The 27,521-nt window shown below is 39.1% G+C and overlaps 1 protein-coding gene across 3 annotated transcripts in view; it reads left to right on the top strand.

The window, feature by feature from the left end:
• GRK4 (G protein-coupled receptor kinase 4) overlaps positions 1-27,521 on the top strand; it is a 78,336-nt gene that overhangs the window by 20,492 nt on the left and 30,323 nt on the right. For all 3 annotated transcript variants that reach the window (XM_005304081.5, XM_042855532.2, XM_042855533.2), the window contains exons 2-8: positions 1,317-1,412; positions 3,393-3,505; positions 12,926-13,003; positions 16,364-16,464; positions 20,545-20,637; positions 21,762-21,825; positions 22,219-22,359. In XM_005304081.5, the coding sequence (XP_005304138.2) occupies positions 1,317-1,412; positions 3,393-3,505; positions 12,926-13,003; positions 16,364-16,464; positions 20,545-20,637; positions 21,762-21,825; positions 22,219-22,359 (686 nt within the window). The remainder of the gene's footprint in view (positions 1-1,316; positions 1,413-3,392; positions 3,506-12,925; positions 13,004-16,363; positions 16,465-20,544; positions 20,638-21,761; positions 21,826-22,218; positions 22,360-27,521) is intronic.

Raw genomic sequence — 27,521 nt, 5'->3', positions numbered from 1 at the left:
ATGCTTAGACTGATACATTTCATAACAATCTTTTTTAAAATGATCATATCTATTGATCACTTAGCCTCTCCACAAAATGTATACATATACACATCTTCACTGTGTTAAGAAAATAGTGATCTTAAGGTCTGATAAGAGTAGAGAGGTTAAAGTCTCTTATATTGTTACCTTCATCTTACAATAAATGAATTAAATATACCTTCATGAGATAATTAATAAAGAAATCCTGATTGTATTTATGAAATGTGAAAAACTACTCTTGATATAACATCAAAGTTGATCGCCTTCAAAAGGTTCAGTTTCTACAGTGATTAATTCTGTCATGTTGATTACCCTGTATATTATATAGTCTGTACCATAAAACATACAGTATGTATTTGTACAGTGGCCAGCGAGGTTCTGGTCCATGTCTTGGGCCCCTACGTGCAGTCATAATAGTGGTAGTATTAATGCTTATTCTTACACGGAAAATAGAATAGAAAAGGCTATTTATGTACAATTTGTTTTTTTAACATTGCAGTAAAACCTGAGTTTTAAGTGCTTAATTCCTTAACTTTAATGGTCATGATTTCTTGACTTCAGTCTTGCATTGTTTCCTTGTTCTGTCACTTTTTCGCTTCCTTTTTTAAAAGAAAAACCATTTGAGGTAAAGGGAGCCAGATGCATTTGAGAACCCTTTGAAATTGAACCTTCAAGATATTGATTGAACTCTGTATGGCATCACAATATACATGTGGGATTGTATTTATTTTCTGTAAAGATTAATGATAGAAACACACTTGTTAATATGATATTGATATTGTAATGCTAATAAAGGAAGGAAATTCACTATAGACTTCTGGCCTATCCTAAACCTGCTTGGATATATCTAGATATTTTCAGATTCTCCAAAGCTGTGACATTTCTTATAAAATGTGCACATCTGGATAGATGGAAGTTTTTCTGATCTTGTGGATGGGTCACAATCCTATGTCTAACTTTAAGAGTTAATTTGAATTATGGGTTCGGAAGGAGGATGATCTGCATGGAAAGTGCCTGGATGCTAAACATTTTTGCCCATGGTAGAAAATTGGAATACACACGAGATATTAAAGACAATGAGGGAATTGTTATGAGACTCACATTTGCTTGTTTAGATTCCCTTGCTTGCAGGAAAAAATAGTCCAGTCCACTTGCAAAATATCTGGCACCTCTCTGTAGAAATGAGAATGACCCAAGGCTACAATATATGCTCTACAGAGGAGAGAGAGCATATTGTAGCATTGGATTGACTTGTAGACTACTCTTGTTTACATAGGGCTTTGTTTTCCTTTTAGGAGGGTGTGGCAGACGGAATGGACGCAGTAAGAAATGGAAGGAGATGCTAAAGTTACCACCTCTCAGTTATTGTGAAGACCTTAGACGTTCAATCGGTAGGTGTGTGTGTATAATACGCAAGTCTAATTTCTTTTGGGAGTTGCCATTATCCAATGAAGGTATTTCTTCTTGCTTCTGACTAGATAGTTTGCTAATTTGTAATCCTACCTCACGTCCTCTAATTTAATTGAGAATTCCTGAGGGGAAAGCAATCATTACAGCTACTGTTGATTGTGTCCAAGAAAACTGCTCCTGAAATCTCATTAATTTGTGATTTAAAGACATCATTATGTTCTGGTTTGGGTCTCAAAAACTAAGCATCCTCATCAGACTGTTAAAATTGCAGATGCTAACGAGTTACTAGCAACAATGTTAGAGTGGCCTGTTCAAGGAAATCTGGGTATACTGCTGTGACTGTGACAACATGCCTTTCTGAAGCAATGACCTATAATTGCCTCAAATTGGATAACCCTTTTCTTTGTTTTTTAAAGCCTCTTTAAATTAGCTCTGAAGAACTGAAATCAAAACGGAAACCCCTTCAGTGGGAAACCTTTTGAACCAGAAAGCTTCTGCGTAAGCACCAAGCTACCATGAAAGTGCATTAATTCTTACTTTGGACACAGATGTTGCAAATAAAACTACCAAGATAAAACTTCTTAATCAGCTTTGGCATCTGTAAGACAAACAGGAACTATCAGCTTTATTTCCCCGCCCCCCAAATTTGACTATACTGTTTAATACCGTAATCCACATTTTTTTTTCTCTTGTTCCGCTTTTGCTCGCACGCTCTCTCTCTCTCTCTCTCTCTCTCTCGTCCTCCCTGCCCCCCTTTTCTCTCTTTGGCCTTTATTCCCTTGCTCACCAGAAAAACATCCCAGGCTCCCAAATTCAAGATCCAGTTGTCCTTGGACACACCTATTTAAAAAAACACACCCTTTCCCTTAATGTGCATCATTAATGTGCATACTGTCTGAAGGAAGGGTAGAGATGTTGATTTCGTATTTGTTCCAGGATGTTGGCCAACTGCTTGGTTTAGGAAGAAGCTTTCTGATTAACTTGTTATTGCATAATAGTTCGTTATGGAGATTTTTACACTTTCCTCCAAGCATTACTTAGAGTGTAAGTCTGTTTTGATAGAGAGTCTTTCTGTTCACTGATTGTACAGCACCTTGCACAATGGGGCCCTGGTCCATGGCTAGGGTTTCTAGCTGCTACAATAATACAAATAATTGATGTATTACTAACCCTATCTGATGTTGAATATATGGACCACAGATATTTTGGTCAAATGATTATAGTGGAATTCAAATAGGGAAGCTGATCCACAGTACTTGGTCACATGAATAGTCCTGTTTATGGTAATGAGACTCTTCATGTGAGTAAGGTCTACAGAATCAGCTTGTTTTTGTTTGCATTGGGGCTGGCACTTCACTATGTAATATACAGGACCTTGTCAAGTGTTTTTCCTTAATTTATTAGCAATTAGCAGCTAATTTAATATAAAAGTTTTACACTATTTTGTGTGTGTGTATGGTGGGATGTTGGAGGCAGCAGTGGTAGTAAGCAAGTCTCTGTCACTTTCCTTTGTAACCTTTACAGCTGGTTTTGCCCTGCTCCTTTTGACATGTTACTGATTACATGAAATCTTGGTGGTCCTATCTGAATGGGAATCTGCAATATAAATGCTCTGAATCGGTGTTTCTCAAACTTTTGTACTGGTGACCCTTTTTACATAGCAAGGTTCTGAGTGCTACCCCCTACCCCCTTATAAGTTAAAAACACATTTTTATATATTTATTTAACACCATTATAAATGCTGGAGGCAAAGCAGGGTTTGGGGTGGACGTTGACACCTCGTGACCCCCCCAGGTAATAACCTCATTGACCCCCTAAGGGGTCCCGACCCCCAGTTTGAGAACCCCTGCTCTAAATGATGCTTTATCTGTTGCAGTCTCAAATTGGGATAGGTAAGGGGTGCGAAGAACAGCACTCTGGCTTGTAATGATGTCATTTGTTTAATCTCTTCTTTTACCCAGAAAAAAACTATAACCAGCTCTGTGACAAGCAGCCAATAGGGAGACTTCTCTTCAGACAGTTCTGTGACACTAGGCCAGATTTGAAGACATGCATTGAATTCCTGGATGCAGTGGTAAGCAGTAGACTCCACCTAGAAGGTCCCCAGCCTTATTCTTCTGAAGAATTAGGAACTGGCGCAAGTAGCCTATTTTTAAGTTTTATAAAATGTGCCTGCCACATTCTCTAGCTCCAAATGCATACTAATACCACAACTGTTAAAATGTAGCAAAACTGATTCAGTGTCAACTAAAGAGCTCAGCAAAAGAAATTCAATGCCCTTAATGTCTACAACTTCTGACAAAATCTGGAGTAAATTTGTACGTCTTGTAGTGTGCCTTAGAGGTCAATAATTTTGGGCTCCATTGGGGGAAACCTTAGTTCACTGAAAATGCTCTTCCTGCTTATGTACAGTTCTAAGTTTCAGTATCTCACTTGATATATCAGTTTAGTTAGGTGCTCTCTAAGAGCTGGTCTACACTGAAAACTTACCTTGACACATGCTTCTCTAAGGAGTGTGAAAAGTCCACACCTCTGAGAGACATATTTTTGCTGACTTAATCCCCAGCATAGACAGTGCTAGGTCGATGGAAGAGAGGGAGGTTGCTGTCGTGTCTACAGTGTAGCACTACAATTGTACAGCTGTGTGTGTAGACATAGCCTAAGGCAGTGGTTCTTAACCTGGGGTGCATGATGCCCTTTCTGGGGGTGCGAGACATGCCAGATTTTTTTAGACGGTAAGTCATCGAAAACACAAATTAAGCACAGGCACATAAGTACAACTATTTTGTTTCATCAAGCCTATGTATTTATTAACATTATACATTTCTTAACGATTACTGTAATATACAAACAAAAATATATCTAGGTTTAAGGGATGCTATAAGATATTTTTTAGGTTTAAGGGGTGCGAGAACATATTTTGAGAACCAAAGGGCTGCAGGCTGCAGTAAAGGTTAAGAACCACTGGCCTAAGGATACGTCTACACTACAAATATTTGCTGACCTAAGTTACCTTGACATAAAGCTTCCACAGTTAGTATATTGCTTGTGCGCATGCGTACTTTGCTTCTTGCATTGGTACTGCAGGTACTCCCCAGGAGTGATTGTGTTGATGTACAGTGCAATGCACGATGGCTAGGTAGCTCAGTGTTCAGCTCACCGTTCTCCAACACAATGTCTTTCAGGACGTTTTGGCAATGCATGATGGGGCAGAAATGAGTCACATAGGACAAGTTCCTATCATGCAACTTTCTCCACCGCATAATGTCATCTCTATCCTATAATTTTCATGCCTATTTTGAAAATCCCTCGAACCCATGTGGGACTCTCCACCATAGCTGATAGAAACATGAAGCCTGCAGAGCTCTGAACTATTGCCATGAGCATTCCAAACACAGGACACACAATACTCTGGTATTTGCAGAGCTGCAAGAAGAGATGAGGGAACATGATGATTTCCTGAAGGGCAGATTGCTGTGGGACATAGCAAGAATCAATTCAAGATTGTTGGAGGCATTCACAGAGCAGCTGTAAATGATGGAGCCTGAGAAATGAGTACTGACCAGTGAGATTGTATCATAATGCAGGTTTGGGATGATGAGCAGTGGCTGCAGAACTTTTGGATGCGCAAGCCCACAGTCCTGGATCTGTATACTAAGTTTGCCCCAGAGCTGGAACACCAGAATGAGGGCTGCACTGACAAAGCTATTGCGGTTTACTTCTCCACTGTGGAAACTTGCAATTCCAGGTTGCTACCGGTCAGTAGGAAGTCATTTTGGAATTGGAAAATCCACTGTGGGGGACCGTTGTGATGCAAGTGTGCAGGGCCATTAATCATCTCCTGCTATGTAGGATGGTGATTCTTGCCAATGTAGTGGATGGATTTGCAGCAATGGGATTCCCAAACTGCCTGAAGCATATTCCTGTTTTGGCACCAGACCCCCACCTTGCCACCGAGTACATCAACAAAAGGGCTACTTTTCTATGGTTATGCGAGCACTGGCAGATCACTAGGGAGGCTTCATCAACATCAAAGTTGGCTGGTCAAGCAAAGTGCATGATGTTTGTATCTTTAAGAACACAGGCCAGTTCAGAAAGCTATAAGCATGGACTTTCTTTGCCGACCAATAGATTACCATTGGCGATGTTCAAAAGCCAATCGTGATCCTGGGGGACCCAGCCTATCCCTTATTGCTCTGGCTCACAAAGTTGTATACCAGCACCTCAACAGCACCAAGGAAATATTCAACTGCTGGCTTAGCAGATGAAGAACGTTAAACATGCTTTTGGTAGATTAAAGGGGTGCTGGTGTTATTTACTCACAAGGTTGGCTCAGATTGAGAAAAATATCCCAATGGTTATAGCTGCCTGTTGTGTCCTATATAATGTCTGTGAAGCAAAGGGGGAAAAGTTGCCATGGGGTTGAGGTGGAATGGCTGTCTGCTGAGTTTGAATAGGCACATAAGGGCTATTAGACAAGCTCAACACAGAGCTATATGGCTCAGGGAGGCTTTGAAAGAACACTTTAACAGCGAGCTACAGTAAGGCGTTGTGGTGTACTGTGCTGTACATGGCCCTGCTGTTCGGGCGCCCATTATGAATTGTGTGGTGCTTGAAGTACATCTAAGAATATGACACTGACAATGCACCTATTAATTTTGTGGTGCTTGGAGTACATTTATGACTATTACACGTTTTTTCACTGATCCTATGAGTTGTCACATTGTACAGTAGCAAGAAAGTAAGTGGGTTCACTACTGCTAGACATTCTGCAACATATATTGGGAACTAATAAACATGAATTATTTCCCAAACAATAGAGTTTCATTGACTAACGTAAACACTTCAAAAAAAAAATTCTGAGCAAGTTAAAAGCAAATACTTTAGAACCTTAATAAAGGTATGGAACTGAGGTTAAAGAAGGGAAGGACCATTCATATCCATTTTAGCTACACATACATAAGCTGTGGCTCTCACACATCAGTATATGTAAAGCTGTGGTTGTCCTTAATGTCCTCCTGAGTGTAGTGGCGGGGTGGGAATGTAGCCCCTGATCCCACGTGGAAGGTTGAGGCAGGGTCTAGTGAGGTGCTTTACTGGAGTTCTCCATGGACTGCAAAGGAAAGCTAGTCCATGATTTGTTGACTCAGTAAATTCACAAGAATCTGCAGCATCTGTGTTTTCAGCCAAAGAAGCCTATTATATCTTGTAAAAGCAGCAAAGAGTCCTGTGGCACCTTATAGACTAACAGACGTATAGGAGCATGAGCTTTCGTGGGTGAATGCCCACTTCTTCGGATGCATGACTATTGTATCTTGATGCATCTCCCTCTCATTTTCCTGCTGGTACTCCTAGGGATTTCTCCTGTCCACTCTTTCCTCCTCCATACAGTCTGCAGTATTTATCCTCCAGGCCCTCTGGTCATGATCTGATGCATCACTAACTTGCAGAATCTCGCCAACTATGTCATCCCAAGTCCTCTTCTTTCTTCTCCTTATCTGGTTCAGGCATTCCACAGGTGTGGAGGGGAAACTCCTCAAGGCCGCAATGGCAGTAGCTATGGATAAAACGCGGAGAGGTATCATTGTCAGTATAGTTTGCTACAGAAAACAAAAGTAAAGTTTCAGAACTCCCTTCCCTTGTTCCCCTAAAGGTTTAAACAAGACATACTTATTGACACTTCTACTTTGGAGTGCTTGTTCATGGTGCCACTAAAAGCACCAGCCATGGCGAGCATGGCCTGCCACGGGTGAGGGAAATGAGGTGGGAATTGCTCAGTTGCATGAAACTATGAGTACAGGGCAATGGCACTGAAAACTGGCACCATTTTACACAGGCAGTGGTAATTTTAGCTGATATCTCACTCCTGAGGGTAACAAAGGCACAGAGAACACAGCTGCTACTGACATCCTGGAGCCACGTGGGGCCTGTATGCTGTTACCTACTTATTGTAATGGTGCCTGCCGAAGTTCTCCAACTGGTGCGGAAAAGTGTCCTCCTGAGAAGAAAGAAAGAAGGGTGCCATCCCTAGAAATCTTTGGGAGAGGATTGCAGTGTACCTCCATGAAAGTTTCATCAAGATATCTCAGGAGGATTCAAGGGCCATCCCTGTGTACATAAAGAAACTGCTTCTCATGCCCCCTCTGCTTAACTCTGCAAGGGAGTGAAAAGTAGATAGCTACTCTACCTCTTCTAGTATGAGTAAATTAACAAAAAATCAATAGCTGTTTCCTGCTAAATTGGGAGGCACCATCACTAATGGGAAATAAATTTACACGTTTTCCTGAGGTTTCTTCCCTTGCATTGGGCTCACCCATGTTCAACTGCTGGGACTGATAGGACTGTGGTGGAGTCTCAAACAGGTCTTGGATCGGGGCATAGCGGGCCCCTCACCCCCCCTTGGTCACATGTCCCACATCCTCCTCCTTTATCTCCTCCTTGCTGTTCATGCCAGGGGCCTGTGACTCAGACTCCTCGGAGGTATCCACAGTGGTGTGTGGAGCGGTGTGGGGGGGTGTCTCTAAGTATGGCATGCAGTTCTTCGTAAATGTGGCAGGTCTGCAGCTTGGCACCAGATAAATTGTTGGCCTCCCTGGCCTTCTGATATGCCTGCCATAGTTCCTTTGCTTTCACATGGCACTGCTGCTGATTGCTGTCATACCCCTTCTCCTACATCCCATGTGCAATCTGCTCATAGTTGTACATGTTTATATGTCTGGTCCGTAGCTCTGCTTGCAACAGTCTTTTCTCCCCACAGGCCGAGAGCCAATATCTCCAATCTACTCCAGGCTGGAGAGCATCTGGAGCTCGTAGCTGGCATAGTCAGCCGGGCAGTTGCCCATAACAATGGAGAGCTGCCAGTTGTGTTAATCAAGATGGACAATCCGGAAAGGGCATTTCAAAAATGTGCAGGCTTTTAAAGAGGATGAGTTGGGCTTCCAGTCTCCGTGTCCCCTGCACAGTGGAGTTCACAACTGTGATTAGAGTGGTCAGTGTCAGGCGTTGTAGGACAGCTGCAGGAGGACTGCTAGGGTTGACATAGGTAATGCAGTGTCTACATTTGGGCTATGTTGACCTCAATATATTGACCATGGCTCAATGCTACTTGGGGAGGTGGTGTAAGTTCTCCATTACACAGACATAGTAACATCGATGGGAGACAAATTTTAAGTGTAGACACATCAATTCAAGGCAGTTTATGTTGACCGAACTTTGTAGTATAGACTATACCTAAGATAACAGGAACAAAACCAATTCCTAGAAACTAACACTAAGGCAATGTTGTCTCTGCCATACATGTCATCCTTCATGTGAGACCCATGCTGCTAATTAAACACCAGCCATTTTCAGCACTAGCTGTATCTTCTGAGTGGGCTCAAAGTATATTTGTATAGCTTTGTATATATTGTTCCTATTAAATTAGTCTGGATCTCACAAAGGCATGAATAGCTGTTGTGAGCCCCAGATCTGAGGCGAGAGTTTGCATTTTTTCCCCCCCAATTGAAAAGTTTTGGAGAGGAAGCATTCGTGAGAATTGCTGTTGCCAGATAAAACTAGAAGCATCTCAGGATCTAATATAACCCCCAAGTTGTGAATCTTACAGTCTAAGGGCTGGCATACCCTCTTAGTTAAAGGGGTCAGTTATAATATCTGCCATCTCTTCCAGAAAGGTCCTCAACCAACCAGGATCCCCTCTTTCTTTTCTGGATTGAGCTTCAGACAGCTAACTCAAGTTCTTAAAACAGACAAAAGTAATGGTGTGAAGTAGACAAGCCAGTTTTCTTGTAGTCAAATAATGACCTAATTTTCTATAAACTTTCTCCTTTTGGCATATCAGAATTACAGAGTCTTGGGAACACAAGCGGTTTCGAAGTTTTTCAGCATATGCTGTCCAGCATAGGATTGAAATTTTTCCTCATATTCAGGCAGGAACTATATTTGAGACACAGAAATACAGTATAGAGTCAGGGAAGGAGGATCCCTGTTTTAAAAAAAAAACCTCTACAAGCCTAATGCATCTCTCAATTTAGTGTATTTTCTGTTATTATCCTAGGGACAACTTGATTTCTACATCATAAATATGTTGGGAAGCTGAAATGGCAAGTTCAAGGTAGAGTTAAGCCATGCTACATAGTTTATGTATTGTTAGTTTTAAGCTGGATAATAGTCTGAAAAATCTTCAGGCAGTTGCAGGGGTGCTGGAACAATTTTTATAATGGAGATGCTGAGAGCCATTGAACCAAACTGTAAACCCTGCATATAATGGAAACCACTTCAAGCCAGGGGGTGCTGCAGCACCCCCCACATCTGTAGTTCCAGCACCTATGGCAGTTGTATGGCTTTAGAAAAGGAAGAGTTGAGAAAATGATTGAATAGGTTTTAGTCACCTCAAAAGTGGTCCTTACCTTACCATAAATACATTCCAATATCTGGAGTGGGGGTTACTAAAGTGTGAAGAAACTGCACTTTGAGGTAGTGACTCAAACTTCCTTCTCAATTTTTTTGTTATGCAGAATATTTGAAATTAGATGACATGGAAGCAAGTGTTCTTTAACTTCCTCTAAATTAGATGAAATGCTTGTTCCTGATTAGTGGAAATAAAACCATAAGGCTAAAAGTTTATATTAGATGACTAACTTCTTTGGCATAATATAAAAATGTTAAGATGCCTAATGTGTTGCTGCAGTTGATCAATCATTGCTGCAGAATTTGTATTTCCACTATTGGTATTACTTTAATTTCATGATAGCAAAAGTACTGACTTAATTGTTTAATGGTTGAACTTTTTTGAAGTGATCAAAATCAAAATGTTCAAGCAGAAAAGCTATGTCTTGAGGATAATTTACTAGATTGATCATGGGACTGAATTCCAGGGAGTCTGGATTTCCAGTCCTAGCTGTGCCGCTGCCTGTGACTTTAGATAAGTCATTTAGAACCAAAATTTCAAAAATAGCTTCTAATTTTGGGTGTCTTTATATTTGGGTGCTCAACTTGAGACACTGAAGAGCCTGATATTTATTCATTCCAGAGAAGTGTAGCGCCTGTACACATTGACTTCATTTGAAGTTATAGGTATTAGGGCTTCTGAAAATGAGCTCCCTAGATATTTCAAGTTAAGTACACACAATTCAAACTCCCTTTGAAAATGTGACCCTTAGAGATACCACTGAACATGAAATAACACTTGTTTGAAAATGTACCTGCTGTAGTTATTAATAACACCTAAGCTTTCAGTAACTGTATTGTTAGCAATTTTTTCTCTTTCCATGTTTTAACTTGTGCTTTTAATTGCGTTTTATATGTAGTCTTGATGTTTCCCTCACTCATTCACTCAGTTTCTTTTTTGCTGAATTAGACCCTCATAAATGTCAACAGGAGAGCAGAAAATTATTTCAAAGACATTTATTTAGATATTAATTTGTTTTTAAATTCAAGATCTACTATTTAGTGGGTGCTGTATCAGAAATCTGAATTCTCTATTGTTGTAGCCATATCGGTCCCAAGATATTAAAGAGACAAGGGGGGGCAGGTAATATCTTTTTTGGACCAACTTTTGTTGGTGAGAGAGACAAGAAGTTGGTCCAATAAAAGATTTTACCTCACTCACCTTGTTTCTCTATCATGAGTCCGTTTAACAAGATTCCTGTTGTGTGTCCCTTTAACTTTTATCTTGAGCAGTCTGTCTGTGTATACGGCAGGGATAATACCTTCTTGTCTCACAGGAGAGTGATAACAGTTATGTTTGTACTGTACAGTTATCTTTGAACTGATGAAGCTCTGTATTCATAGTTTGGGGGAGGAGGGGTTTAAATGTCAAAAAGGACCATTAGCTCCTCTAGTCTGGCCTTCTGTATATCATAATCCATTACATTTCTCCAAGTTATTCCAGTAACTTGTTTGACTAAAGCATACCTTCCAGAAAGATATCAGTCTAGATTTGCAAACATCAAAAGAAGGGGAATCTACAAGTTCCCTTGGTAGTTGGTTCCAATGAGTAATCATACTCATTTTTTTTATAAAATCGTGCCTAGTATCTGGCATCAACTTTCAGCTACTGATTCTTGTTACGTCTTTCTCTGCTAGATTAAAGACTCCTTTAGTACCTGATAATTTCTCCCCATGAAGGTATTGTAATGAAGTCACTTCTCATCTTCTTTTTGATAAACTAAACAGATTGGGAGCTGAAATCTCTCAATGTGTAAGACATTTTCTCTAGCCCTTGAATCAATTTTGTGGCTCTTTTCTGCACTCTCTCCAATTTTTCCCCATCCTTTTAAAAATGGGGACACCAGACCTGCATACATTATTCCAGTATCTGTGTCCTCAGTGCTGTATACAGAGGTAAAGTCACCTCCCTATACCTACTTATTATTCTCCTGCTTATACATCCAAGGATTGCCTTAGCTCTTTTTGCCACAGCATCGCTCTGGGAGCTCATGTTCAGTTGCTTGTCCATTGTGACCCATAATCAGAGTTATTGTTTTCCAGAATAGAGTCAACCATTCTGTAGTTATATCCTACTTTTTTTTCCCGTTCCTATACGTGTGATCTTGTATTTGTCTGTATTAAAATACACTTTGTTTGAATGGACCTAGTTTACCATGCAATCCTGATTACTCTGTATGATTACCTTGTTCTAGCTAATACTTACCACTCCGCCAATCTTTGTGTCAACCACACATTTTATTGGCAGTGATTCTTATGTTTGCTTCTTGATTGCTGATAAAAAATGTTGGGCCTAAGACCAATCTTGCAGAATCTCACTAGAAACACCTCCATTCAATGAGGTTGACGACTACCTTTTTAGATCCATCACTTAGCCAGTTTTTATTCCATTTAACATGTGCTTGTTTGATATTGTATAGTGCTAATTTTCAGTCAGAATGTTGTTGTGCTGTACTAAGTCAAATGTCTTACATAGTCTATTATATGTATGGCGTTATCTTTTATCAACCAAATTTGTAATCTCAGAAAGTGAAATCAGGTTGAAAACCTATTATTCATAAAACAGTATTGACTGCTGTTGATTATAGTCCCATCCTTTAAGTCTTTCTTAATTGAATCTCATATCAGCTTTTCCATTATTTTGCCTAGGAGTGATGTCAGACTAATCAGCCTAAGATTATGCACATCATCCTGCTGTGTAAGGCTTCCTATTATGTGAAATATAATTTCAGTGTAATTATGCATACTTCTAAGGCATAGCTTCTGGGGTTTTACAAATCAAATCTCCAGTTTCAATATGTCTTAAGAAAGGTACAGTTTTGGCATACTTAACTTTTTTTTTTTTTTTTAAGATGGTGTGGATAATTATCTGTTTCAGTATGCATCTTAAAAAAATCCCTAAATTCTTGAACGCCATAGATGAGAACAGTTTATAATCCATAGGTGAGATGCCTCCCAATATTTGTGATAGAAATCACGTGGCATCCCAGTTACTGTTGCAATATGAGGTAACAATGGATCTAATTTAATTTTCATTCCTTTTCCCTAGGCCAAGTATGAAGTGTCTTCAGATGAAAAGCGTAAAGATTGTGGTCTGAAAGTTTTAGACACATACTTCACTAACTGGGTAAATATATCCTGTTGCAAAATACTTTGTCAGACTACATTGTAAGAGCTGACCAAATTAGAGCTCAAAACTGCAACAATTTCAGATGATAGTTTAGTTTTCAAAATATTAAGAAGTAAATCGCTCTCAAAATGAGAAACTCTAATAAAATTTTGCAAGTCATTCTGGAATGTGGACTAGCCCTTCCTTTCAAGATTATTGCGAAACTTCATTAACTCAAGCACAAAACTTGACTGCTCTCTACCATTATTTTTTCATTAGCACTATGACATTTAACTTTTCTCTATGTATGGTAAAAAAAAATTTTTTTTAATTACTAGTCCTGGGCAAGCAGAATTTTGTGAGATTGGACTAAAACCCATTGACATCTAAACATCAAAAAGTAGCTAAATTGCTGTTTTAGCATATTACTTTAAAGTAGTGTGGTTTAGAGACCTGAGAATCATCGGATTGCAAGGAACTCTTGAGTACTAGATCTGGTTTTGCAGCTGACATGTTGTGTGGACTTGAGAACTTAGGTCTAAATTTTCAAAAGTGTTTCAGGTTTTGGCTGCCCAGCTTGAGAAACACAGGAGTTGATTTTTCAGAAGATGCTGGGCACCCAAAGCTCCTACTAAGTTTATTAATATCTGATTACTGCCCTGGTAAATTAAATATGCCTAGAGATGTCCCTGGTGGAATTCAAGGAGTCTTTCTTCTTCTCCCTATTCTGTCTATTGGAAGTTCTGTCAGGGATATAACTTCCATCCTCTTTTCTCCCTATCCTCTCCAATTGTTCTGGTTATGTTGAGGAAGCTTTATCTTGAGGAAGGTATGGATCTTGCGGGTGTCCTAAAAATGCTCAGGCTCTGGATTAGTCTCCTCTTCTCTGGAAGCTTATTTAACAGTTGGCATGGTCTTTAAACCAGTGAAAACTGATCAGGCCTCTTAAGCCACCTAACCACCATGTCCCTAACTGGTTTTAAAATGTGTTTAGCTGAAGTTGTTTGTTTTTAAACCAGTTAGAAAACTTCCTCTGATGAAGAGAGCAGAATTGGTTGCGAATCTGAAGGTGAAAGGCAATTTGGGTGGAAATGATCATGAAATGATAGATTTAATGAACTATAAGGAGAGGAAGGAGTGAGAACAGCAGAATAAGCACAATGGACTTCAGAAAACATACTTTAACAAACTCAGAGCACTGGTAGGTAAGGTCCCATGGGAAGAAAATCTAAGGGATAAAGTAGATCAGGAAAACTGGCAGTTTCTCAAAGAGAATATTAAAGGAAGAACTGCAATCTATCCTGATGCAAAGAAAAGATAGGAAGAATAGTTAGAAGCCAATATGGCTGCATCAGGAGCTCTTTAATGACCTGAAAGTAAAAAACGATCCTACAAAAGTAGAAATATGGGCGAACTGCTAAAGAGTACAGAAAAAATAGCACAAGCATGAAGATACAAAATTCAGAAAAACAAGGCACAAAATGAGTTGCGCCTGGCAAGGGACATAAAAGGCCAATAAGAAGAGGTTCTTTAAATACATTAGGAGTGGGAGAAAGATGAAGGAAAGTGTAGGTCCTCTACTTAGGAGAAAAGGAGAGCTACAGATGATATCAAGAAGGCTGAGGTGTTTAATGCCTATTTTGCTTCAGTCTTCACTAAAAGGTTAATTGTGACCAGATGCATAACACAATTAATATTAACATCAAAGCGGAAGAAACCCAGCCAGATTAGGGAAAGATAAAGTTAAAGAATATTTAGATAAGTTAGATGTTGTCAAGTGGGCAGGGCATGATGAAATTCATACTAGGGTACTTAGGAAACTAGCTGCAGCAGTCTTGTAACTGTTCCCCATCCTCCACATGTTCTCAAAGAGAATTGCTGAGGTCCGGAGGACTGGTGAAAGGCAAAAAAAATAGCACATATCTTTAAAAAGGGAACCAGAGAACTTGGGGAATTATGGGCCAATCAACTTAACTTCCACTATCTTTCCAGGAATTGAACAAATTATTGAACAATCATTTTGTAGGCACGTAGAGGATAATAGGATAATAAGCAATAGCCAACGTGAATTTGTCAAGAACAAATCATGCCAAACAAACCTGACATATATATTGATTTTTGGTAAGGCCTTTGACACAGTCCAACATGACATACTCATAAGCAAACTGGAAAATGAGGTCTGGATGAAATAACTATAAGGTGGGTGCAAAACTGGTTGAAAGACCATACTGTTTTGACATCATGTTGTACTCAACTCATCTAAGCAGTGCCTCACTTTCTACACTGCTATTTGTACCTGTGCTCAAGGGCATGCAGTGTATGTACTCTATACACTGTTGTAAATAGACATAGCCTTAGGAAACAAAAATCAAATGCACAAATAGAAAATGGGGAATAATTGGCTAGGTAGTACAGTAAAAGTTGTTTTATCCGACACTTCACCAACCAGAAAGCTCTCTAAACCGGTGTGACTGGATTCCTAGGAGAGCCAACTGAGGTCACTCAATTAGGATGAACTGCAAAGAATGGGGGCGCTCCAGCCCCAAACCTCCTCCCACACCCGAACACCCTCCCTCTTTGTTAACCGGCATTTTTCACTTACTGGAACCCCCCATTTCCTCAACATGCTGGATAAAACAGCTTTTACTGTTTACTGAAAAAGATCTGGGGAGTATAGTGTATCACAAATAAAACGTGAGCCAACAATGTGATGCAGCTGCGGGGGGAAAAAAAAGCGAATACCATGTATTAATAGGAGTGTCATATGTAAGACCTGGGCGGTAACTGTCCCGGCTGTCCTCAGCACTAGTGAGACCTTCGCTGGAGTACTGTGTCCAGTTTTGGGTCCCACACTTTAGGAAAGATGTGGACAAATTGGAGATAAGCCAGAGCAACAAAAATGATATTATTAAAAACAGACCTATGAGGAAAGATTAAAAAAACTGGGCATGTTTTAGTCTTAAGGAAAGAAGACTGGGGAGGGGGGGACCTGATAAGCCTTCAAATATTGTAAGGCCTGTTATAAAGAGGATGGTGATCCATTGTTTTCCATGTCCACTGGAGGTAGGCCAAGAAGTAATGGGCTTAATCTGCAGCAAAGGAGATATTAGGAAAAACATTCTCATTATAAAGGCTAATTACCTACTGGACTAGGTTACCAAGGGAGATTGTTGAATCCCCATCACTGAAGATTTTTAAGAACAGGTTGGACAAAGACCTCTCAGGGATGGTCTGTATATACTTGATCCTGCCTGGGTGCAGGTGGATGGACTAGTTGACCTCTTGAGGGTCTCTTACAGCTCTACATATTTATGATTCTTTATCTTTGTCAGATTACTAATTATTTTCATTATTGTTTTTGGTTTGTATCATGTAAAGTCTGCAGCCCACTTACCGGAAATACCTCAGGATACAGTGAATGAATGTAAAACAAGACTGGAGCAGAACCCTTGCAAAGATCTTTTTAATGACTGCACTAGGTACGTGATGAATGTTGACTAAAAATGTTGGCTAAAAGTACACTGAAAATTTGTATTTCCAGGGAGGTTACAGGGAAAGTTTAAAGGGACACTATCAAATGAAATTCTGGTGAGGACACAACTAGGAATCTAGTGCTCTTTGTTTTCCTGTGTAGTGTATTCAGAACTCATGTTGTTCTTAGAGTTGCTTCTGTGCTGTAACAGAAGTGACGTTATTATTGTGCCTTTGACTTTAGTGGGAGTTGTGCAAATGTGTCCAAAGACAGAAGAATCTGGGACACTAATACAATGCGAGAGCAGAATACATACAGACCAAAAACATGTTTATCGAGCTAAAACTAGGTTTTTTGGTTTCTGGAAGTTCTGCAACTGTTATTGTTTGCAGACCCCTTTTAGTATTTATAGAGGATTCAGTAATGATTCTACTTTTAAAATTGATGAAATTTGCACTTAAAAACAGTTAAATCCCCTCTGTCATTTTAAATTAGTTTTTTTGGAGCCTCCATACTGACTTAATAGATAGCACACTACACACTACCAGGCAAGTATTTTCACAAGTTCAAAAAACTGAATATGGGAGAACAGTATATTTTTCCTCTTCCTCTTACAAGTCAGGATTTTAGATGTACAGAGATGTGTTGAGGAAAGTTTCCTTGTCTTGTTTTGAGACTGTGCTAGGAAATCCTTTTATTGGAGCAGCCTGTTTATAAAAGTATTGCAGGCCCAATGCTTACACAGCAGGACGGTCATACAATTTTCAGGACAGATGGCAACACTAATTACATTGCTAGCTCAAGAGGCATTATGTTGTCCTTGAAGTGCTCCAATCTCAAGATAGCAGACAAATAGGACAAGGTATGATTCTGGAAGCTGAGATTGTCACTTCAAGGAAAGTAAAAACTATTGCTTCTTAAGAACCCACTAGTGGTTGGTTCTGAGAGATGGTGGCAACTTACACCTCTACTGAAACAAAGGAGTATATCAGAATAAATTGGCTGGTGGAAGCTAGAAGACCTTCACCTAGGCAAATGTTCCTTTTGCAGACACAGTTGATGAGGATTGAAGGCCTCCTCACTGTGCATCGTGACTGGGGATCTGAGTTGTTGGTGGAAGGGGAGTTTGGAGGGGATGGAGTGCTCATCATTTAAAATTAAAAAACCCTAAACATTTAAATGTGATTTAGGACAAATTTCTTTGAACTTCAGGGGATGAATAACTAACTTTCTGGAATTTAGCTGTATGAATCCCATATATTTGTGGGAAGGGATAAAGGCTCCTGTTCTTCAAAGTGATCTATGGAGGCAGAGCATTCTGATTGCACAATGTCCAACTGAAGTCTTTAGAGCTGTTCATGGGCAGCAGAGTCTGCCTGCATGGTTTTGTTAACCTGCCTTTCCATTTCTCTTAATTCTTTTGTTCTTGTGAACCAATCAAGTTGATAGGGAAATATTCTGATTTACTGCATTTAAAAACATAAAATTAAGAAAAAAATCACACTACTTCCTGAATTTTTTTATCCATTATTAATGGTAAGAACTAAGATTTTTCTAGCTGAAATAGATTAGAGAAATATTTCTCTTTATTCCAGTTTTACTTTATGTATAGTTTCATTGTTTTCCCCCTCTCGTTTGTAGGAGACTATTTTTTTACTTCAGTAAAGGAGAGAAACTATTTTTTCCTTTTTTTAAAAAAGGAAAGTGTAAAATCATAAATCAAGACTTGTGTTATACCCAAAACTTCTATCAAGTAATTTTTTGGAAACTGTCTAGACTTCAAGTTGGCAGTGTCCAGGGATAAACAAAGGGATACTGATTTAAAATCCATGTGACTGTGGCCAACAACAGTATTTCAATATTGTGTATGAAAATCAGTTTTAAATGAGTGATCATGATTAACATTACTGACTATTTAGCACAACTTGTTTTGTTCTCAAGTAATACAGTGGCATTTCAGATACCTACACCAGGCAAAGGACTCTTCTTGAAAGGATAGTACATATTTACAAATGTTCAGTCTTCTAGAGCCCTTACACTTCTAATATTACTGGTTCTTCTAGGCATGCTTAATCATGTCGGCTGAAAAGCTTACAACATTTGAGTCACAGCTTGGGTCACCTCCCCAGCAACTGAAAACTAAATACTATGCATAATTTGAGAATATGAGATAAAAAAAGATGCACAGAATACACACTACTAAGAAGTTAAACAGATAACCTCCTCTTTTTTTGGACTTCCAGTGAATGTCTGTGTTCAGCAAGATGAGGCTTTCCCATCTTTTATCTTGTCTTGCATTTTGTTGCTTAGTTTGAGGGAAGTGGTGTACAGGCCTAACCATAAGGTTTGGAAGGGTGGTTTTAATGATACAAGTTCAAATCCCAGAGAAGGGTCTGCTCAGCTCTATATTCTTCTGAGGCAGATAATTTGTATGGTAGGCAATTACTTCGTACTGGTCTTTAAAAACTGAAGCCCTGTCTGCTCTGCATAGACACAGAGAGGCTTTTATTTTCCCCCCGCCAAATGAGGCATTTATTTCGGTGGGCACGATTACATGCATTCTGTAAATGAAAGATGTGGATGCAAAATTGTGCATTGCAACCCTGTCACCTTAGCAATGGAACTTGTATTCCAAAATCACTTTAACAGTTTTAATAAAACCCATCTGAAATGATTGTCTAGTATTAATAAGTAACAGTCTCAACACACCCACTGCCTAGCTGGATTATTCTTGAAAAGAATTTAGGAAAAATCATTGAGTACTCAATCACATTTTAAAGACAATTTATCTCTGTAATGTGCCAAACTGATCTTAAAAGGAGAATTTTGCCTTAAATCCATGTTTAAACTATTAACAATTAGTCCTTTAAGTGTACTTGTTTTGAACAGGTTAACTGTGTCAAACCAGAGTCTGCTTTAAAAAGTTTTTTCATCTCAAGGCACAAAATACTTTTGTTCTGTTTGTATTATTGATCTGCATCTGGGAATTCAAAGGCCTTGTTAACTGTGCTGCTTATAACTCTGATTTAAAATGTGTTTGCCAGTTGTCTTGTGAGTTTTCAGAGGTCTAACTTTGCTATGAAGTTTTTTGGCAGTTGTAATGTAACCTGATAGACTGTGTCCCAGTTGGTTGAGATGTTTTCGTGTAAGTGAAACTGTAACAATCAATTATTCCAGTTGTAAAACAATAACTGATGCATAATATCCTGCTGAGTTGGGTCTGATAACTCATTCCCCTGACTACACAGATACCAAGATCTTAGGAGGAGGTGGGAAGCTGGAGATTGTACTGTTCAGTGATGCTTCTAAAAGCAATTATGGGCAGAGGTTAGAAACTGCAGCCAAAGTAACTTTATGTTGATGCTATCTCTGGGAAAGGCATAGGTGATGGAGACTTTCTGGGAAAGGAATGCTTGGGGGTAAAAAATAAAAGCACAGTGGGAGCACTTCAAGGATTTTTGATCTAGTTAAATTGCAATCTTATCTGTTGATGTACAGATATCTTTTTAAATGGCTGCATCTATACTCATGATGGGACAGTGATACCAGCTCTCAAGGTGAGCCACATCCTCTGATCAGGCTGGCCTTGGAAAGCTGCTGAGAAGTGCTTCTGTTTTTGTCTCCATACCTGATACCCTCACCTCTTGTCCCAAAATTGGATCCCCTTATGATCGAAAGGGGAAAGGAGTGCAGGCCTCTACATGCAATCCCCAAACAGGCCATGCTTATAGGGGGATGTCTCACCTCCCATGCCACCTTAAAATTAGCTCTGTTGGTGGATCAGTCATTTTGATCTCTAATTCCTCAAGAATTATTTTAAAGCTTCCAACTTGCTAAAATAAGCAAGATCTGTTACTTATGCACTCATTAGTGACCCTACACGTGCAGTTCTCAACGGAATTGCACTAGCTGCTCACTCTCTCTGAGGCAGGCACAGTAAACTCATTGTGTAGTGTAGTGCAGTAATATGTTCACTCCATCTCCCGACAAATTAATTGATACATCTAAATTGGTGTCTAATGAAGTGGTTAGCATCTCATCCCTGATAGCACCAGTCTGCCAACATAAACGTGGATTGTTTTTGCAGGATTGTCCAGGATTATTTAAGTGGAGCACCTTTTGAGGCTTACCAACAAAGCATCTATTTCTCCCGTTTTTTACAGTGGAAATGGTTGGAAAGGTAAGGTATTTTTATATTTAACACTTACTGCATTAGTATATAAAAGCCAGCCAACTTGGGGCCCCATTGTACAAATATAGTAAATGACATTCCCTGCCTCAAAGAACGTACAGTCTAAAAGACGAGATGTAATGGGCTGATGAGATGACAAACAAATGGAGCTGTGGTAGACATGTATTAATAATGAAAGCATTTGTTTAATGACCTCAAAGCATTTTACATTTAACCACTCTAAACTTTTAAAAATCTTTCTTTGTGCTTGTATAGTGCATAGCCCCCAATGGGGTGCTGAGCTTGATTGGGGCCTTGGGTGCTATTATAAGACAATTATATTAATCATTACAGCCCACTGTATGGTAAGGTAATTAACTGATTTTACAGGTGGGTTAACTGAGTCACTGGTTAAGTGACTTGCCCAACCATAGAGACCAAGATTTTTAAAATAGGGGCCTATGTTTAGGGTCCTAAATCCATATTTTAAGCCATTAAATAAGTGACCTGATCTTTTCAGAAGAGCTGTCACCTAGAAGCTCCATAGAGGTCAGTGGCCCCTGCTGGATGTTCAGTACTCTTGACAATCAAGCCTACTCCTTTAGGCTCCTAGGTGCCTAACCATGATTTTCACTGTAGGATTCTATTACTGGAAAAATCTTTGTTTAAGCAAGCTAGAGGTAGATGCAGGAGGAAAATTAGGAAACTTTTATTCAGACTTGTCTAGACCAAATACCTCTGAAACATAGAACAAGCAAGGTGGTATTGAATCAGTGGTGAACACTTGAAAATCCCAGCTTGAAACAGTCTCCTCACAAACCATGCATGAGAAGAACAACCAACATGCGTGGCGGTGACATAGACCCTAAATTTTTGTTCATTCTGCTTGTAGCGACTGCTTGCTGCCCACAAGGGGGAGCCATGTCCATGAGCAAAAGCATCTTTTCTTTGGTATTCAGTTTATATTCTAATCCTTTCATCCACTCAAGTGAAGGAAAGGCATTTTGTAGTCTGGTGGTCATGGAAGTTATATAGGAAAAGAGGGAAGAAACAGAAACAAACAGGGCTCTGAAAGAAAAACAAAAAAATATAATTGGAAATGAGACCAGTAATTATTCCATTCTGTCTGTTAGGCAACCAGTAACCAAGAACACATTTAGATATTACCGAGTACTGGGCAAAGGAGGATTTGGAGAGGTGAGTACTGTGAGAACTCTACTTATGTTTGCAACTCCTTGAAGGGAACGTGGGGAAAAGGTAACTTACACTCTTCGTTCCTTGAATAAATAACAGATTTGATTAGATCAATTGTAATTCACCAATTTACCAAATTGAAAAAGCAGCATTTTTACTTTTAAACATTTGCATCTAACAAGACAGTTGGTTCGTGTAACAATTCTTTCCCACTGTTGTTACAAAAAACCCCCCTCAAAACCAAACAACCCAGTGTGTCCACCCATGAAACAGTTAAATTGGTTCTCCTGTATTTTACTTGTCTTCAGGGCTCCCAAGGGGGTTAGAAAAGAGAGAACTGTTTTTGTTCCAGTGTAAAACCTGGTACATCTGACATATCTTTTCTCTTTCCATTAGGTATGCGCTTGCCAAGTGCGGGCAACAGGAAAAATGTATGCTTGTAAAAAGCTAGAAAAAAAGAGAATCAAGAAGAGAAAAGGAGAATCAATGGCATTAAATGAAAAAAGAATTTTAGAAAAAGTGAATAGTAGATTTGTAGTAAGTATATATTTCTCGTCTTGTGAAATATACAAGTTTGTCTCTCATAGGCCTTTCTTTATTCCTGTCTCTTCCAATGACAGCTGGGCAGCATAATAATTTCATAATTAAAATCGGTTCAACTGTCCTTAATAGTTCAGTTACACAATTATTTTTGCAATGTTACCCTGTACATTTTAGGTCTGCATGGGATGTGTGTGTTATCTCTGGCCTATCAGTTTTGTCTAGTCTACGGTCAAGGTGCTTTGTCTTACGTTAATGTATATCATTCTGGTAAATTTCTCTTTGTTTAAAAGAGGACCAGACTGTGATCTGAATGATGAATGTGATCCTAGTTTTGCTGTAGCCAATGGTTGCTAATATGGCCACTCAATTTAATAATGTTCTCCTTAGTCTTATTGCCCCACATCTCTCCCCAAATCTATACTTGCTTCTTCTACCTCCTACTTTAATTCAACTGAATATTTCCTCTCATGGAAAGTGTATTTACAGTAGGGCTAACTTCAATGCATATCGGCTCCTTGGGAGGTTGGACCTTTATTTTGACTTTCATTGGAATCATGGTTTCCATGATCAGTTTTTTCCCCAACAAAAATACCCAACTTTTAACTTCTTAAGACTCTTTTGAATGCTATGGGGGTGAATAGTATGGTAAGTGGATGAATACTGAGAGGTAATAATGGAGAGCTGCAGAGTTCAACCATGGACTGCATGGGAACCAGGAGATCAATGACTACACAGTGGTGGTACAATATACTAGACTAGTGAGAACTATAATTCCCCGAATGTCTATAAGATCACCTATTTCTCTAAGTTTTTTAAATGTATATATTTGTTTCTTGTATTTGTAGATATTTCAGTCACATTCATCACAATAATGCCATATATATGCTAGGAGAATCATGAAAAGTAGCTGCTCTATAACAATTTTGATGTCAGAAAGTTCTCACTGCCTATGCAATAAAGTTGACAGGGAGGTGGATTGAAAAGCTACGTTGGATATAACATAAAAAGTATGAGTGCTGATGGTTTTTAACTCCACATCATTTCCATGTCTCAACTCTTTTGCCATGATATTTCCCAATAAATTATGACCAACTCACAGCCCTGATCACTAAACAACAGATGTGATGGTCTAAAATACTCAAGGAATACATATGTTAAGAAAACTGTTTTTCCAGCTAGGATCATCTATCTTTATCAGTGAATTGCTATTATTTAAAGATTAGCTATAGGTAAATGTCTAGTTAAAATCCATTAATAGATGTATTTTGTTTTATGTTTCAGAGAGAGTTCTAAAGCGCTTGAGCTTCTAAGTTTTTGCTTTTATAGATTCTGCATAGGAGAAGATAGTTTATTCTAAACAAACATAGAATTCTGGTATCTTAAAGAAGGGAAACCATGTTGGCCAAAGAAATCTCATTAGCATCTTAAGCCATGCATAAATAGATTCTTTTATAAAGGATAATATTTTTCCACCTGTGACAAGGCTCACAGTCCACAATCATTTTCCCACAAGTATAAGTTATAAGGTTGCACTGGATATTAAAACTGAAACTTTATTTGATCTTGCTATATCTACCTATACAGTAACACTCTTCCCTGTATAAAAGTTTTAAAATGCTAATGTGACTTTAATTTGTATAATCATAGGACTGGAAGGGACCTCAAGAGGTCATCTAGTCCAGTCCCTTGCACTCATGGCAGGACTAAGTATTATCTAGACCATTCCTGACGGGTGTTTGTCTAACCTGTTCTTAAAAATCTCCAATGACAGAGATTCCACAATTTCCCTAGGCTATTTATTCCAGTGCTCAGCCACCCTGACAGTTAAGAAGTTTTTCCTAATGTCCAACCTGCAATTTAAGCTCATTGCTTCTTGTCCTATCCTCACTGGTTAAGAACAATTTTTCTCCCTCCTCCTTGTAACAACCTTTTATGTACTTGAAAACTGTTATCATGTCCCCTCTCAGTTTTCTCTTTTCCAGACTTAACAAACCCAATTTTTCAATCTTCCCTCATAGGTCATGTTTTCTAGACCTTTAATAATTTTTGTTGCTCTTCTCTTGGCTTTCTCCAATTTGTACACATCTTTCCTGAAATGTGGTGCCCAGAACTGGACACAATACTCCAGTTGAGGCCTAATCAGCGCGGAGTAGAGTGGAAGAATTACTTCTTGTGTCTTGCTTACAATACTCCTGCTAATACATCTCAGAATGATGTTTGCTTTTTTTGCAACAGTGTTACACTGTTGACCCAGCTTGTGTTTCACTATTACCCTGAGATCCCTTTCTGCAGCACTCCTTCCTACACAGTCATTTCCCATTTTGTATGTGTGCAACTGATTATTCCTTCCTAAATAGAGTACTTTGCATTTGTCCTTATTGAATTTCCTCCTATTTACTTAAGACCATTTCTCCAGTTTGTCCAGATCATTTTGAATTATAATCCTATCCTCCAAAGCACTTGCAACTCCTCCCAGCTTGGTATCGTCCGCAAACTTTATAAGTGTATTCTCCGTGCCATTATCTAAATCGTTGATGAAGATATTGAATAGAAACGGACCCAGAACTGATCCATGCGGGACCCCACTCATTATGCCCTTCCAGCATGACTGTGAACCACTGATAACAACTGGTTGGAAAACCATTCCCATAGAGTAATGCACTCACCTTATAGTAGCTCCATCTAGGTCGCATTTCCCTAGTTTGTTTATGAGACGGTCATGTGGGACAGTATCAAAAGCTTTACTAAAGTCAAGATATACCATGTCTACCACTTCCCCCTCCTCCCCCATCCACAAGGCAGTCAGGTTGGTTTAACACTATTTGTTCTTGACAAATCCATGCTGACTGTTACTTATCACCTTATTATCTTCTAGATGTTTGCAAATTGATTGCTTAACTATTTGCTCCATTATCTTCCCGGATACAGAAATAAAGCTGACTGGTGTGTAATTCCCCGGGTTGTCCTTATGTTCCCTTTTTATAGATTGGCACTACATTTGCCCTTTTCCAGTCTTCTGGAATCTCTCCCGTCTTCCGTGACTTTTCAAAGATAAGTATTATCTAGACCATCCCTGAGAGGTGTTTGTCTAAACTGCTCTTAAAAATCTCCAATGATGGAGATTCCAATTGTGTTACATCACTTCAAAAGAATAAAAGTAATCTTACTCTAACTCTCCCTGTGTGATGTGGTTGCTAAAAGAGCAGATGTGATCCTTGGATCTCTAGGTAGGAATATATCAAGTTGAAATAGGGAGGCAATATTACCATGTTATATGGCATGACCGAGACCATTACAGGCAGGGTGGATTGATTTAAATCACATTGATTTTAAATCACCAATTTTAATCATGATTTTTAATTAGAAAGCAAGAAACTTTGTTTTAATTCATTGATTTAAATCTTGTTTTGCATTGGTACTACTTGGAACTTTTTTTTTAGAAAAACAACCTTCCTCTTTATCCTGGCTGCTCAGGATGAGTATGCAATGGATGTAGCTTAATTAGGTGGCAGCTGTATTAACTTGGATTACCCAGCGATAAATCATACTGCTTTGGAGGACAGGGTCATAATTCAAAATGATCTGGACAAATTGGAGAAATGGTCTGAGGTAAACAGGATGAAGTTTAATAAAGACAAATGCAAAGTGCTCCACTTAGGAAGGAACAATCAGTTTCACACATACAGAATGGGAAGAGACTGTCTAGGAAGGAGTACGGCAGAAAGGGATCTAGGGGTTATAGTGGACCACAAGCTAAATATGAGTCAACAGTGTGATGTTGTTGCAAAAAAAGCAAACATGATTCTGGGATGCATTAACAGGTGTGTTGTGAGAAAGACACAAGAAGTCATTCTTCCGCTCTACTCTGCGCTGGTTAGGCCTCAACTGGAGTATTGTGTCCAGTTCTGGGCACCGCATTTCAAGAAAGATGTGGAGAAATTGGAGAGGGTCCAGAGAAGAGCAGCAAGAATGATTAAAGATCTAGAGAACATGACCTATGAAGGAAGGCTGAAAGAATTGGGTTTGTTTAGTTTGGAAAAGAGAAGACTGAGAGGGGACATGATAGCAGTTTTCAGATATCTAAAAGGATGTCATAAGGAGGAGGGAGAAAACTTGTTCATCTTAGCCTCTAAGGATAGAACAAGAAGCAATGGGCTTAAACTGCAGCAAGGGAGGTTTAGATTGGACATTAGGAAAAATTTCCTAACTGTCAGGGTGGTTAAACACTGGAATAAATTGCCTAGGGAGGTTGTGGAATAAATTGCCTAGGGAGGTTGTGGAATCTCCATCTCTGGAGATATTTAAGAGTAGGTTAGATAAATGTCTATCAGGGATGGTCTAGACAGTATTTGGTCCTGCCATGAGAGCAGGGGACTGGACTCGACCTCTCGAAGTCCCTTCCAGTCCTAGAATCTATGAATCTATGAATACAGTTCAGGTCTTCATTCTTTCTTCTATTTCCATCTATTTGGGACTCCCCTTTCCCAACCTGGTCCCAGGCCATTGCTGGGACCCTGTTGCCTGCCCCTCATATGAAAGTTAAGGGAGGCTGGGGAAAGGGGGGGAGGGTTGTTTCCCCACTGTATCAGACTTTAGGAGCCCCAAGCTTCTTTACAGGAGACCTTCCTTTAAATCCCCTTCCAATACTGGTTTATCAGCTAATTGGACACTAGACAATTGCTCTTTAATTTAGTAGACCAGGTATAATATAATGGGTTGATACTGAAGTTAGACAACTCCAGACTAGAAATAAGGTGCAAATTTTTAAGTGAGCATAATTTACTATTAGAACAATTTACCTAGGGATGTGATAGATTCTCCATCTTTTGACAAGAATAACTGTCTTTCTAAAATATATGCTCTTTTTCAAACAGATGTTATTGGGCTTGATACAGGAATCACATAGAAAAATTCGATGGTGTTTTTTATGCCGGAGAGCAGACTAGATAATCATAATGTTCTCTCTGGCTTTAATCTAGTAATAATATTGACTCTCTTCCCGTTCTGTGACCAATGCTAATCCCATCTGTTCATGGTAAGGAGCGTATAGCTAGTTTTCAAAGCAAAAATGTTCAAATTCAAAAATGAAGGCCAGTTAATTTTAAGGACTAACTTATGTATCACCTAATTTGTCAATATAAAATCTGCTGAAAAAT

Source organism: Chrysemys picta, chromosome 5 (genome assembly GCF_011386835.1).
Source record: "Chrysemys picta bellii isolate R12L10 chromosome 5, ASM1138683v2, whole genome shotgun sequence".
Classification (NCBI taxonomy): domain Eukaryota; kingdom Metazoa; phylum Chordata; order Testudines; family Emydidae; genus Chrysemys; species Chrysemys picta.
Note: the sequence above shows the minus strand (reverse complement) of the source record. Positions and strands in the feature narration are given on the sequence as shown.